Source organism: Varanus komodoensis, unplaced genomic scaffold, assembly GCF_004798865.1.
Source record: "Varanus komodoensis strain SLA01 unplaced genomic scaffold, ASM479886v1 scaffold33, whole genome shotgun sequence".
Classification (NCBI taxonomy): Eukaryota; Metazoa; Chordata; class Lepidosauria; order Squamata; family Varanidae; genus Varanus; species Varanus komodoensis.
In genome coordinates this window covers 7,294,993-7,310,165 of record NW_025335817.1, presented here as the reverse complement: position 1 = coordinate 7,310,165, position 15,173 = coordinate 7,294,993, and the positions used below count along the sequence as shown (strand labels likewise).

Below are 15,173 nucleotides of genomic sequence, written 5' to 3'. Positions count from 1 at the left end.
CGATTGTCGCCATGGGTTCGAAAGGTGGTCGGGTCAGTGCCTGCAAACCCACTGAAAGACTCCAAGTGGGCATTAAAGGCCTTATCATCGGATGGAGGTTACCCAATCCTCTCAAAAATCTTTTAACCAGAGGTTGAGAAAAAATAGAGAAACCTTGAACAGTTCCACGGTAGTGAGAAATCGCTGCTGTATATACTTTTATGGAAGAAGGTTTAAGTCCAGACTGATGTAATTCGAAGAGGAATTGAAGAATCTGCTGAATCAACGCCGAAAATGAGTGAGATTCAGCAAAGTGGGAGAATCTACGCCATTACGCTGCATACGACTCCCTAGTGGACGGTCTTAATGCAGATTTGAGAATATATAGCAGATCTGGATGTAAAGTCTGTGGAGAAGAGGTAGTGGGGATCGCTGGTGGCGTCGACACCGGTGCAGTACATACAGTTATCAGATCCTCCAGGCAGTCAATTTCAGCGACAACAGGTCTGGGTGTCGTATCGTGCCTCTCTCCTGAGTAATGAGATAAGGAAGGAGAGGGAGCTGAAGAAAATCTTCCCGAGAGATGTGAAGGAGAGTTGAGAACCATGGCCGGCGTGGCCACCAGGGGGTTCTCAGTAGCCCTGTGGCCCCTTTGCGAATAATCTTTGCCAACACTCTCATGAGAAAGCGTAAAAAGTCAGGTTGGTCCAGGGGATCATGAAGGCGTCCCCGGACGACCCCTGTCCTATCCCCGCTCTGGAGCAATAGTTCATGTACACCCTGTTCTGTCGGGTGGCAAACAGGTCTGCCTCTACATTGTCCATGCCCGCAAGATGTACTGCTAGAAGAGTGATACCTCTCGGTATGCACCAGTCCCAAATTTTGATGGACAGACGGGCTAGTTTCGGGGACCAGGTTCCCCCTTGCTTGTTCAAATAAAAGACCGTAGCTGTGTTGTCCGAAGTTACCTGGACAACCTGATGAAGAAGCACGTCTTCTAACAATTGCAGGGCTTTGAAAACAGCAAGAAGTTCCAGAAAGTTGATGTGGTTCCTGGAATCCCTGGGACTCCACATCCCTTGGGTACGTAGACCGGAGCAAATGGCTCCCCTTCCGAGAAGAGACGCGTCGGTACCGAGAGTCACTGTAGGGTACCGAGGCCGAAACGGAACACCGACATTCAAATTGGCTGGTTCTGTCCACCATGACAGGGACTGAAGAACGGAGGCCGGGAGCCGAATCCGTTTGGTAGGTGGATCTCTCTGTGGTCGGAACATTCCATTGAAGAATAAATGAAGAGGATGTAGTCTGAGTCTGGCATGTGGAACCACGGCGATGGTTGCAGCCATGTGTCCCAACAGACTTTGGATAGATGGGGCAGGGACAGTCCTTTCTCGTCTGTCTTGAGGAAGAAAGGCTCTTGTCAACGTAGAATCCAGCCAGGCTCTGATAAAGTTGATCGTCTGTGCAGGGATAAGAGAAGACTTCTGTTGACTAATGCAGAGTCCAAGGTCTTGTAAAAGAGCACAAGTAATATCAACGGCAGACAAAAGTCCTGCCTTAGTGTCGGAAACCAACAACCAATCATCAAGGTACGGATATATCCGAAGTCCACGTAGTCGAAGGTGTGTGCAAACAGGAGCCATACACTTTGTAAAAACTCTTGGTGCAGTGGCCAATCCTAACGGTAACACCTTGAATTCGTAGATCTCAGAGCCTACCGCGAAATGAAGGCATCGCCTATGACGTGGATGTATTGAAATATGAAAACAGGCATCCTTCAAGTCCAACGAGGCGAACCAATCCCCTCTCCCCAGCAACGGAAGTATATTTTGGAGCATGGTCATCCGAAACTTCTTTGGTGTTACGAATTTATTGAGACCCCCATCTCATTTCGGGACCGTAAAATATTTAGAATAGAATCAATGGAGTCCGTCCGACAACGATAAGCAACGAACAGCTCCCTTAGTAAGGCATTGGTGAATTTCATCCAATAGTACCGAGAAGGCCGGTGTAAAACGGATAAAATTCGATGATGGAACAATGTCGAATTCAATTCTATAGCTGTGCTGGAAAATGGATAACACCCATCCATCAGATGTAATGGACTCCCAAATGGGAAGCCGACTATTTAGTCGGTCCCCAAATGAGACAGGGGAGGGTGAGGTTGGGAGGAGAGGAGAGGAAAGGCTTGCATGTCCCATCAGCGCTGTTGCCAATCCATGTCGAAACGACGGCGGCCCTGGTGGAAACGCTGGGACGGCTGCTGTCTGCGGCGCTGCAGGCGTTGATGTGGTTGTTGTTGCCGAGGCTGGAATTGTTGGCGGTATTGTGGACGTGACCATGACCACTTACGTTGGGGCTGGGACTGCAGTTCCATACGCCGGGCTGTCATTCTGGATTCATGGATCTTTTTCAGTTTACTATCCGTCTTCGCATTGCCACACAAAATATCCTGACTGTTAGCTCTGTGACCCTCGGTCTGAAAGCAGCCTTTGTTCTCCATCCACCAGTTACACCAGAGCTATGTAATTTTGTGTCATGTCTTCCATAGTAGTTGGGACTGCAATTCACCAAAGTGACTGGAGCAAGCATTTCATGATTTATGAAAAGGATGGGGTAACTCACATATTTGTATTTTGTTTTTCAAATCTGAGGTGATGAGGAATACAATAAGTTTAAAGAGTTTTAGGATAATCAAGTCTGAAATCAAAGGTGCCATTTCACCTGGAGTGGTGAGGAAGCAAGGTTAAAAGCAACATTCAAAGGCTTTTTCTTGAACTTAGTACTAAGTTGCAAAAAAGAGCAATATATTCTGAGCGCATTAGTTGTTTTTCATAATATGGATGGAGTCAGAATTGCCCCCTTCTCCCCCTAAGCTCCTCTGCTCCTATTCTGTTAGTTAATTCTCCACTGTTCCCAATTCTTTAAAAATGAATAAACATACAAGTTTTCTAAAGACTCTTGTACTACCCTGTGTCACCAGATGAATAATCTCTGACATAGGCCAACCCACACATTCCAAATATGCTACTCCTGTAGCAGCTCACCATTACACAGAGTACAGTCTGACCTTTGGAAAATAAAGCATACAGAACTTAACTGGGTAAAAATGACATCTGTTGAGACAATGACTTGAAGAGAATGATGCCCTCAGCTCTGACAGAAGAGCATTTATTTTTGCTGAAATGCTAGCACTTTAATCAAAGCTCTCAAAAACAGAACACTAGCATCATACTATTTTTTAACAAGATAAAACAGCCATTACATGTTTTTTGTCTCACTTAATGGAAAACGTAGGATCTCAGAGCTGGAAGGAATTTCTGAGATTGTCATGTCCAAGCCTCCCACGGGGACCTCTCTAAGTAGACCAAGTCTGCACGATCAGTGTCCCCCATCGGTGCATCAGACTAGAAAGTCTAAAGGGCGGCAACCGTGTGCAAGGTGCCACTGAGTGCAATGCTGCTCTTGTGCATCCAGCGTCCAATCAGGCGCTTCCAGTTTAGTGCTGCACTGCCCCCAGCAGCAGCAATGAAAGAGTCCTTGGGTTCTGCCTAGTCAATGCCTTTTCATGTTGAATCCGATCTTCCGAATCCAAGTATTTATTTATTATATTGATGTCCTGCTATTTTTTTCTACAAAGAGCCCACATCCTTGTCCACATCCTTTAACAGCACAGCACTTACAAGCTGGCGCAATATTGTTTACAGCACACATCTTTTTAGAGAAAGAAAGTCTAATTCAAATGCTGCTTTTGTGATGGGAGCCATTTTGGTGTGGTCAGATTCAACACTGCTAATGTATAAAGTGGCAGCAGATGTGATCTTTCCATTTCATTCCTGCTCAAGCAATGGACAGATGGGAGAAGTCACATCTTTCCACCCACACACAAGATGCTTGTTTACAAATCTGGAGGCCACCAATGAAGCCCTCAAGTGCGGGTGTTCAAGGATAGGCTGGACGTCCACATGGTGGGCATGTTGTGAGCGGAGCCGGCTGGTGCCGGAGGTCAGACTGGATGGCCCGGGAAGGCCCCTTCTGACTCGCTCTGTTTTTCTGTGTTTCTAAGTCAGAAGCTGCTTGCACGTGCCCACAACCACCCTGAATCCAGTGACAAAGGCGACTTTCTGTCTATCATATGAACCTGCCTAGCCTGTAAGATTAGCCTTAAGAGTCCTGCTTTCTCTCCCATTCACATTTAAGATCATGAGGGTGGATAGGAGAGACAAGGCCTTTTTAGTGACAGCCCCACAACTGTGGAAAGTATTGCCAGCATAGATTTGCCAGGCTTCGCGATATAATACAACTTAATGTTTAAACTGGTGCCCTATTTCGCTAAGTATAATAAATCAGGGGTGTGTGTTGGGGGGAAGGGAGGGTTCCATTTATTTCTATTTCTTTTTTCATAAGCAGCTTTACTTGTCTCAACAAAAAAACCCAGCATATCAATAATGAACAAATCTAAACAACTAAGTCCACTACTAGGAATATTTACTCGACACTTGCTTTGAGATCACTTTTCATTGGGCAGCACAATCCTATAAGGTTTATTTAGAAGCAAGCCCTATTTTTTCAGTGAAATTTAATCCCAGGTAAGCAGGCCAAGCTGTTTATCTGAAGGACTTCTTAAACCTGACTTGCTGAAATTGTGCAGTGTTTTGAAATTTATTCTGAAATTATATACTTTCCAGGATGTAAAGTTGTACATAAAAAAGATACTGCCAAGCCCACAATACGCTGTCTGGATGCTTTTAACTCTGGGAATAAATCTTTCCCTAAGTTTACATGTCAAAATTAGATTCCAAATTTTTTATGAGAAGCAACAAGACGGTTTTAAAATACTTCACTTTAAAGAGAAACAAAGCCCACATTTTATAGAGAAATGAAGGCACTGTTTTATGGCGGAACATCTTGCTGTGATGGAGAATACTTATACAGTGCATTTAAAAAAAACAATTAGTGAGCAGAGCAGAGTAAAACAGAACAGATGAGAAGGAAGGGGATGCACCTTCGCCATGCAAGCAAATACCCAAGAAATAAGATCTGCCCTTCAAATGGAACTAACTTTCTCCATTCTGTCACAAATGTTCCTAAATTTGGATCTAGGTTTTCAGCTCTCATCATGTGGACTTGGTAGAAGAAGCTAAAGGGAAACCACGAGCTCCTGTAAGCACAGTAGTATGTAATGCTGCAAACAGACTCAACAGCAAAACCTACTCTTATAGGGAAAAGTCTGGCAAATAATTTAGCTACAAGTTTAACCAAATTACAATTTTGCTTTCACAAAGGAGAGAAAAGCAGGTTGCTTACCTGTAACTGATGTTCTTCGAGTGGCCATCTGTGCAGTCACACATATGGGTGCTATGCCCACACAGTGCCTTTGGCCGGAAGATTGCAAGCTAACGGCTTTTGGTGGGAAAGCTCCGCTCCCCCTCCCCCACAGCCTATAAAGAGCAGAGCATCCACCATTTTGTTCAGTCTTTGACGACTGAACGTACGCCCCCATGTGGAAAAAATTGTCACTACTAGATAGGAAAAAGATCAGTACCATGAAAAAAAGGGAACCTTCGGTACTGACGAATATGTCCACTCACTGACACCGAGTGGGGCTGGTGGGTGGGTTGTGTGACTGCACAGATGGCCACTCGAAGAACATCAGTTACAGGTAAGCAACCTGCTTTTCTTCGTCGTGGCCTCTGTGCATCACACATATGGGTAGATTAACAAGCTTGCCATAATGGAGGAGGGGAGGTATCCTCAATGAAGAATGGATGAAAGAACGGCTCTGCCAAAGGAGCAATCTTGCTGAGCCCGAACATCTAGACGATAATGTTTGGCGAAAGTGCAAGGGTTCGCCCAAGTAGCAGCTCGACATACATCATCAATTGGGACCCCCAATGCGAAGGCGATGAGGTAGCAACAGCCCTAGTCGAATGGCTTCAAGGAGCTGTGGGTAATTCAATCTTAGCCAGTTGATAGGACAAAGTGATAGTAGGGACTATCCACTTGGAAAGTCTCTGCGGAGTGACTGGAGCGCCTTGATCTCTGGTGGAATCTTTAACGAATAGTCTATTTGAGCGTCGAATAGATTCAGTCCTCGATCTGTAGAAGGTTAAGCAGCGCCGAACGTCAAGTGAGTGCAACGATCTTTCTAACCGAGTCGATGGCGATGGAAAAAAGGCAGGTAAGATAATATCCTGTCCCATATGAAAAGATGTGGCCACCTTAGGAAGAAAAGATAGATCGAGGTGCAAGACGACCTTTTCTCTGTGAAAATTCAGGTAAGGAGGGTCTATGCAGAGAGCGCAGAGCTCACTGGCCCTTCGGGCTGAAGTAAACGCAACAAGAAACACTGTCTTCCATGAAACCAGATGTAAATCGACTATTGCCAATGGTTCGAAAGGAGCTCTCATAAGCACTTGCAGAACAACAGAGAGACTCCATGTAGGCATTACTGGCCTGATTGATGGATTAAGATTATGAAGTCCTTTAAGAAACCTCTTAACAGTAGGTTAAGAGAAGATGGTTGATCCATCAACCAAGCCACGATGATAGGCTATTGCTGCTGCATACACTTTAACTGAAGACGGTTTCAATCCAGAATGGTGTAGTTCTAATAGAGACTGAAGGATCTGATGTATCGGTGATGTAAATGGAGAGAATGAATGCGACTCGGAAAAGGTAGAAAATCATCTCCATTTAGTCGCGTAGGACTTCTGTGTGGACAGCTTCAAAGCAGAATCAAGGATGTGTTGGATATCTGGATGAAAGGCTGTCAGATTTGACGGATCAATCCTTGAATCCGATGGTACGGAAGGAAGAAATGAAGAGGAAACGCCAAACCCACTGGATTCAATGGCAGGATTCGAACCACTTGAAGTTGTCGTTGATACCGATGGCGCAATGGTAGCTATCGGATTCGCCACGCTGTTAAGTTCAATGACAGTAAATCTGGATGGCGAAGCGTACCGCCCTGTTGGGTTATGAGGTATGGAGAGATTCCCCGCGAGAGATGTCGAGCAGTGTCGCAAACCAAGCTTGGCGTGGCCACCAAGGGGTAATTAGTATCCCTGTGGCCTGATCGTATACTATCTTCGCTATCACTCTCATCATAAGAGGGATTGGAGGGAAGGCGTAAAGGTTCAGGTTGTTTCAGGGAATCATGAAGGCATCCCCTAGCTATCCGTCCCCGATTCCCGCTCTTGAACAGTAAGCATCGCACACCTTGTTCTGTTTGGTGGTGAACAAGTCCACGTCAGGGAACCCCTAGCGATGAAAGAGATGGTCGCATGTCTGAGGATCTAGTTCCCATTCGTGAGAGATGAACATGTGCCTGCTGAGGAGGTCCGCTTGCACATTGTCCGTACCAGCCAGATGGACTGCCATCAGCGTAATGTCTCTCGGAATATACCAGTCCCAAATTTTCATTGAAAGTCTGGCCAAAGTCGGGGACTTTGTTCCACCTTGTTTGTTCAGATAATGGCTATGTTGTCCGAAGTTATCTGAATGACCCGATGTTGGAGAACATCCTCGAAAGAACGTAGGGCCTTGAATACTGCCACAGCTCCAGGAAGTTGATATGATTCGTGGATTCTCAACAATTCCACGTGGCTTGGGTGTATAGGCCGGAGCATATTGCTCCCCATCCCAGAAGAGATGTATCGGTACCAAGGGTTATCGAAGGACATCGGGGCCTGAAGGGAACCCCAACAGTCAGATTGACTGGGACCGACCACCAGAGTAGAGAATGGAGCACCGAGGATGGGATTCGAATCAATTTCGACGGTGGGTCTCTCTGTGGGTGGAACATCTTGTTGAAGAGGAGTTGTAATGTACGGAGTTGAAGTCTGGCGTGTGGCACCACAGCAACTGAGGAAGCCATATGTCCCAGGATCCTCTGGATGGACTTTGCCGGGACAGTCCCGTCTCGTCGCATTCGATGGATGTGGCGAGCAAGAGTCTGTTGTCTGTCCCGAGAAAGGAAAGCTTTTCCCAGCGTCAAACCCAGGCAGGCTCCAATGAAGGTAAACATCTGTGCCGGAAGAAGAGAAGATTTCTCGGTATTAATGCGTAGGCCCAGATCATCTAACAAGGCACAGGTTGTACGGATGGATGCAAGGAGTCCTTCCCTAGATTGGGACACTAGCAGCCAATCATTAAGATACGGGTAAATTTGTACGCTTTGGAGGCGTAGGAAAACGCAGACGGGCCATACATTTGGTGAACACTCTCGGAGCGGTGGCCAGTCCAAAAGGTAAAACTGTAAATTCGTAGAAATGGGGTACAACAGCAAAACAAAGGAAACACCTATAACTCAGGTGGATCGAAATGTGGAAATAGGCGTCCTTCAAGTCGAATGAGGCGAACAAATCCTCTTTCCTTAGCAGCGGCAAAATATTTTGAAGGGTGGTCATTCGAAACTTTTTTGTCATGATAAATCGATTCAGATTACGTAAGTCCAAAACGTAGACCACTATCCCGCTTCGGGACCATAAAATATCTGGAGTAGAATCCATGGAGTCCGTCAGGTGGGGTTACTTGACGAATCGCTCCTTTACGAAGAAGTTGTTGTATTTCATCAAGCAGTACTGGTGAGCATGATGTAAACTGGATCGGACTCGATGGAGGAACGATGTCGAATTCTATCCGATAGTCGTGCTGTATGATGAACAATACCCACCGATCAGATGTGATGGACTCCCAAATGGGGAGTCGGCTTTGCAGCCAGTCCCCAGATGAGAGGGGGGTGGGTATGGAAGGGATCAGAGGAATGTTTCGCCAGTTCCGTCAACGCTGTCTCCTATCGTCGAAACGGCGACGGCCCTGCTGATAGCGTTGCTAAGGCTGTGGACGGCGGCGCTGCTGTTGCTGTTGCCGGTGCTGGGGCTGCTGTCTAGGCTGGTAGGACTGCCTATAAGATGGACGAGTCCATGACCACTTACGCCTGGACTGGGTCTGTAGCTCCATCCTGTGTGCCGTCATGCGGGATTCATGTAGTTTCTTTAACTTGTGGTTGGTGTGCAAGTGGAAAAGCCCAGACCCGTCGAAGGGCATTTCCTCAATCCGATGTTTAGTCTCCTCCAGGAAGTTACAATTTCTCAGCCAGGCGTGTCTCCGGAGTGAAACAGCACCGACCAGGGCCCTCGAATCTGTGTCCACATGGTGCCTGGCTGTGGACAACTGATGGACAGCAACCTGCATCGCCTCCTTGATGAGGACCTTGGCCAGGTCGCCCTGGTGGTCCGGGAGGGTCGAGGCGACGTTGTGGAGGCATCACATTATTAAGTATTGATACCTCGCCAACGTCGCCTCGTAGTTGGAGATACGCAACCCCAGGCCTGAGGCAGCGTAGACTCGCCTGGCCAGGGAGTTGATCTTTCGGCCCTCCTTATCCCTTGGCGCAGTGTGACCTCTTGCCTCTCTGCCCTGGGAGGACTCCACCACGACTGAGTTCGGCTTGGGGTAGCGGAGGAGGAAGGGAATGTCCTCCTCCTGAACCCGGTACATGGATTTGTACCTCCGAGACGTGGGTTGAGGGTGAGAAGGCAACTCCCAGGGCTGCGTCATCGCCTGTCGTAAGGTGGCGATCAGTGGCAGGATGATCGATGTGGACTGTTCTCCGCAGACGACGTCATAAAACTTGTCCATAGCAGGTCCCGGACGCTGGACGGCGTCGATGTCGAGGGACTGGACAAGCCGGGACATCAGCTCTGTGAAGGAGACATGTGATTCATCCGGTGACTCAGGGCCCTGGGAGGTCACAGCGACGTCAGGGAAGGTTGAATCAACCTCCGAATCATCGGAGTCAGCACCATAATACGGGGGAGCCAATGATAAGGACTCCGCCGGAGAGAAGGACCAGCTACTTCCATCCTGAGGAGGTATCGGGGATGCACGCCTCGGGCCCGAGGACTGCGGTCGGTCACGGGAAGGTGGAGAAGACCGACCCCTAGGAGTGTGATAGTATCTGACGGAGAGCGGATCGCCCCAGGTCTGATAGTATGAGCGATGCCATCCCTCAGAGAGCTGCTCCATGGAGCGACTCCTCCGGCTCCTAGGCGGTGACATCTCTACATCCGCCTCCAGAGTGGCTGTGGGCATAGGTGTGGGCGACCTAGCCCTAGGGGGGGAATCCTGAATTTCCCCATCAGAAATTGAGCCTCATTATAAAGTTGGAAGCGGCCCAGCAGGAAGGTCAGCCACATGGCGAGGGGACCCTTGAGGGGTAACCCTCATAGCCTCCTGAAGCACCGGGTCAGGTGGAGTCGGTACGGTAAGTGCCGCCGGTACCGAGGGGGCCATTGAATCCGAGTCTCGGTGTCAAGGATGCTCCGGATCCTTCGATTCTTTTGGAGGTTTAGGAGCCTTCTCCTTCCTGGCCTTCTTATGGCCTGCTGATTTGTCGGGTTCAGCATGCTTGCACTTCTCGTGGTTTTTCTTGGGAGAAGCAGGTGGAACCACCGTGGCAGACGCACCTTCGTCCGAAGGGCATGAGGTTGGAGCCACTGAAGCAGAGCCAGACTTCGGAGCAGCAATGAGTGGGTCAGACTGAATGACAGCCCGGTCCCACAAGAGCCTCTGCAGGTGATTCTCATGGTTTTTCCTGGCCTGCTTAGAGAAGGCCAGGCAGTGAGAGCATTTGTCAGTCCTATGCCCCTCCCCCAAGCAGAGGAGGCATAGGTCATGCGGGTCAGTCGGAGACATTTTAGACCCGCACTCCACACATTTGTGGAAAGCCGCTCGCTGTGCCATTGCAAGGAAGAGAAAGAAGGAGATAGTACAGAGGGTAAGTATATATTTTTGTTTTTTGTTTTTTTGATAGAAGATCGAAGAGAAGGTAGAACGACAGAGAACTACAAGAACTAGAACTAGAAGAAATACCGGGGCTATAACAACTGGGAGAGAACAATTGAGAAGAAAAACAAGCTGAACGAGTAATGGTCAGAGCGAGAGCAAAAGTGGCACGAGGCACAGTGAACGGCGGTCACAAAGACTGAACAAAATGGCGGATGCTCCGCTCTTTATAGGCCATAGGGGAGGAGGAGTGGAGCTTTTCCCACCAACAACCGTTAGCTTGCAATCTTCCGGCCAAAGGCACTGTGCAGGCGCAGCACCCATGTGTGTGATGCACAGAGGCCACAACAAAGAACATAATTTCAGCATTTGTTTCTTAAAAAGGGAAAGAACAGAACTAAAAGCTTTTTTTTTAAATCCACAAAGGTTATGTGCTGTCAAGTTCTCCCTGACTTATGGTGACCTCATGAATCTATTCCTATAACAATATGTAATAATGTGTGGTTTAAAAGCACTGGAAAAATATAGCAGGAATGTCTTTATTTGGAATCCTTTTGGATTTCAAAGCCAAAGAGAAGGTTATATGAAGAGTACATTCTGATTTTTATTTTCTTATTCAGTCCTTGCAGCTAACAGGAATCTGCAACTGAATTTTGTTGTGTACCAATGAAAACAATGGGATTGCTCTGTGACCCATTTTTGCTGGCCTCATCACACAAAATCAGTCATGCCACATTTTAAGAGAGACTCTCTTTGCTCAGATCTGCAAGCACTAGATGGAATAGCATTTCCTTTGGGATTTTCACACTGAAAAAAGTATTTCATATAGCCTTGGTGCTCAGAAGAAGGAAAAGGGAAAGGAGACACATCGAACGGAATCTGAAACTGTAGCCCACTGGAACAGAAGTGAATAAACAGTTACTGTGACATCAGCCTTTGCCTTAATTCATAAGAACCAACCCACCAAATGTCCTTCTCCCACGAACAGCTCTGCCCTCAATGCCCTGCGGTGCCTGCATTTCTCAGAATGCATGTCGGGATCTTTTTGTATGCAAACCCTGCAAGCCACTGCTCACCTGCGGCGTCTACTTTCTGTGTCGTCACAGAATTGAGATCTGAGCGCTGCACAAAGAGCATTTGCTTTCCCGTTGTAACATTTCTAGGTGGCACTGAGACAGGGAGGCAATGCCAATACACAAGTAAAGAAGGTCTTCGCTTTGACAATTAAATTGTGCGTTTTCCCTGCTCTATTAAAATTCTTTGGACACAGAAGTCAAACCAAGGGGCACAAGAATCACCAAACCACTGTGAGTCAGAAACAGCAAGGGCACACTAAGTCCTTCATGTAAGAAAGCCTTTAAATTATAGCGCAGGAATTGCTATCTTTCCGTCTACAGGCCAAAGCAACACTGAAATCGCAGAAAGCAGAATTTTCTCTGTTCTCACTAACAGTAATCTATTTTATATAATCTCCCTTACTCAGCTCAGTGTTAGAGCACATTTCTATACAGACTCCTCCTGCCTCCCAGTTCAATTTCTGGCATATTCAGTACATATGTATGTACATTTATATATTTATTTACAAAAACAAGGAAGGCAGGAAGTGATGAAAAAGAGACTGCCAATATTGGTCTAGAAGGGCAAATAATTTTACCTGATACATTGCAACTCCTTTATTTTTACCATTAGACAAAAACTCAAAAGGTAAGATGGGAAGCCATAGACGGGGCCCAATCTTTTTATATGACAATGGAAGGAAAAAATAAAAGACTTTCCCTAGAACCATGAGAAGAGTGGAAATACTAGAAAAAATACTTTCCCTGGAAGATAGGAGGGAGGTAGGAAAGTCCAATTCTACCCATCCAGTGATACACACCAAACTCTAGATCCAAACTCTAGAACACTACACATGCAGTGATCTAGACCCCCTGAGAAAAATAAAGATTCTTATCTCCATTAGATTGGCCAACTTAGCTTAGAATCCAGCTCACAATGGATACAGCCAAGATAAAGCAGAGTAGGGTCATTTCTTAAAACTTTCCTTGTTTGTATGTTTACATATAATTAGTGGTAAATTATATTGACATTAACGGAGGAGTCTATGCTTTAAATATACACAGAGCCAGCATTCTAGAAGTGTTCCATATGAGCATACAACCACAGCTATATTTGGTTTGCTGATTTAATAATGTGTAGAAATGCTTAAGACTATATGGCAACAAAATAAGAGTGGATTAAATTCACTTCCTAAATAACAAGTTAACCAAAAGAAAAATGATCAAGATCAAAATAGCCTCTATGTATTTCAAAGGAGGGAATTTAGAACACATGCTAGATGTCTTGCAGAACAAGCTGGTCTTTTTTCCCCATTTCGTTTTCTAAGGCATGCAAGTTTGAATTTGTTTTGATCACGTTTCCACCATGTCAGAACCAAAAACTCTTGGCCCATTGGCACTGTCCTCTGAGGCAAGTCAAAAACATGAGTCTAATATATTTATTAATTCCTGCTGTATCCCAAAGGCCCAGGGGGTAGGATATATTGAACCCTATCTTATCTCAGGGTTGCTTACACAATTATCCACCATTTCTCTCCTAGTTGCAGATTGTGGGCATCTGTGTCCCATCACAAGCTGAAGTGCTGCAGCCGATTGCGGCTTCCCAGTCCATAAGAAGGGGGAAAACAAGCATGTTGTCAGATCTGTGATCTTGACACAAGTAAGTCTTGGGTATACAAATTTTGCAATATGTGAAACAACCCCAAAACAGCCTAATGAGATTGATGAAATCATAACGTTGTCTAAAGCCACCCAGCCAGCATAGCCAAGAAGGGAGTTAAAAATCTCTTTTGTGCAAATCCAATATTTTGTCCACTTCAGATTCTCCACTGGTTATTTGTAGGGAAACACTTTAGGCAGGGGTTGGCAGGCGCATTTGGAATTTTGAAAGCATCGTGGATGTTTCTTCACAAATGACCAGTATGGGGGGAGTGTTGCTCATTCATACACTGGCTGCCACGGCGAGCTCGTGCGTCCCAGAAAGCAAGCTGGGGAGGCTAAAGCAAAGTGACTTGCCCAAGAACCCCATACTATGCAGGGATGAAGCCTGAGCCACAAAACCACTCTTGAATCCGAATAAAGATGGCACTGGGGGCTGGCACTTTGTGGTGCAGTGTGCCACTCCCCCAGATTAAGGTAGGTGTTCATTTTTTAAGCTAAGAAATAAAATAGGATTCAGGAGGTGCAGGGACCTAGACAGGTGCTCAAGGAGGTATCCACAGGCACCTCCAGCCTGGCTTTCAGGTCATAGAACTCAGGGCAGTGCTCAGCAATGATGCTTACCTGTGAGTCCACCTGCAACCAACGCACCGCAATTTACTATAGCTGAAAGGCACACCCCTGGGAGCTATCCTGGGAGAAGCAGGAAAATTCAGGAGTCACATCGGTAGGGTTGGTTGATTGCAAAAGTTAGCAGCTGACACAGAGGGATACATCGAACCTTTATTTCACTTGCAGTCAAGCCATTTACAAGTACCTAGCATGGACAGATAAAGTAACGCTTTCAACTCCAGCTTTTCTATTTTCTCTGCTTCGGTATAAAACAAACATTATTGCCTGACAGATGCTTATTCTGTACAAAGACTCCAAAACAGGTACTTTTTATGATACATTCACATCTTTTACTTATCAAGTTCCTTTAAATCCAATCTGGGCAACTTGTGGCCCTCTAGATGTTTTGGCCTACAATTCCCATCAGCCCAGTTGGCACAGACCATGCAGGCTGTAGGGCAAAGGATCTGGACGACCATGAAGTGGGCGCCTCTGCAATACATTGAAATACGTAACCATCAGCACTTGGGATGCACTCACCATCTTGCGTGTTCGGAGTGAGGATCTCAGAGCGTAGTTCTTCGAGGCTAATTTCCAGGTTTTCCCCAATTTCCTCTATGCTGTAAGGCTCCGGGTGGAGCATCTCCTCGACCATAGCCAGCATGTCCTCTAAGCTTACTTTCAGCTTGATTTGCACGTCCTGGAGCTTGGTCATTGCTCTCCAGTCCAGGCCTCTGGATTTTGCTAAAATCTGCAACATCAAACATTGCACATACTTCGTTAGACACAACATGGATAGTTCAATCTTAGAAAATATTTTTGCTTAAGTGTGAAATTCCCAGACCAGCATTAAGGGTGCATGCATTTTTCATAAGATATTGACTGCAAAATTACTTTAGGAAAAATATTGGGGATGGTATATTCATTTCTGGAACCTTGAAAAACTAAATATCCAAGACACCCCCCCCACAAAAAAATTAACATCTAGACATTTATAGAGTTTGAGTCTTTGTACAGTTTTTTGAATTCTGAGCAGAGTATTATAAGGGGTAATTCATAAAGGGTGGGATTCCA

The 15,173-nt window shown here is 46.2% G+C and overlaps 1 protein-coding gene across 1 annotated transcript in view; it reads right to left on the bottom strand.

The window, feature by feature from the left end:
* Positions 1–15,173, bottom strand: part of GALK2 (galactokinase 2) — a 66,497-nt gene that overhangs the window by 11,109 nt on the left and 40,215 nt on the right. Inside the window, exon 8 of the mRNA XM_044438590.1 lies at positions 14,640–14,850. Coding sequence (XP_044294525.1) covers positions 14,640–14,850 — 211 coding nt within the window. The remainder of the gene's footprint in view (positions 1–14,639; positions 14,851–15,173) is intronic.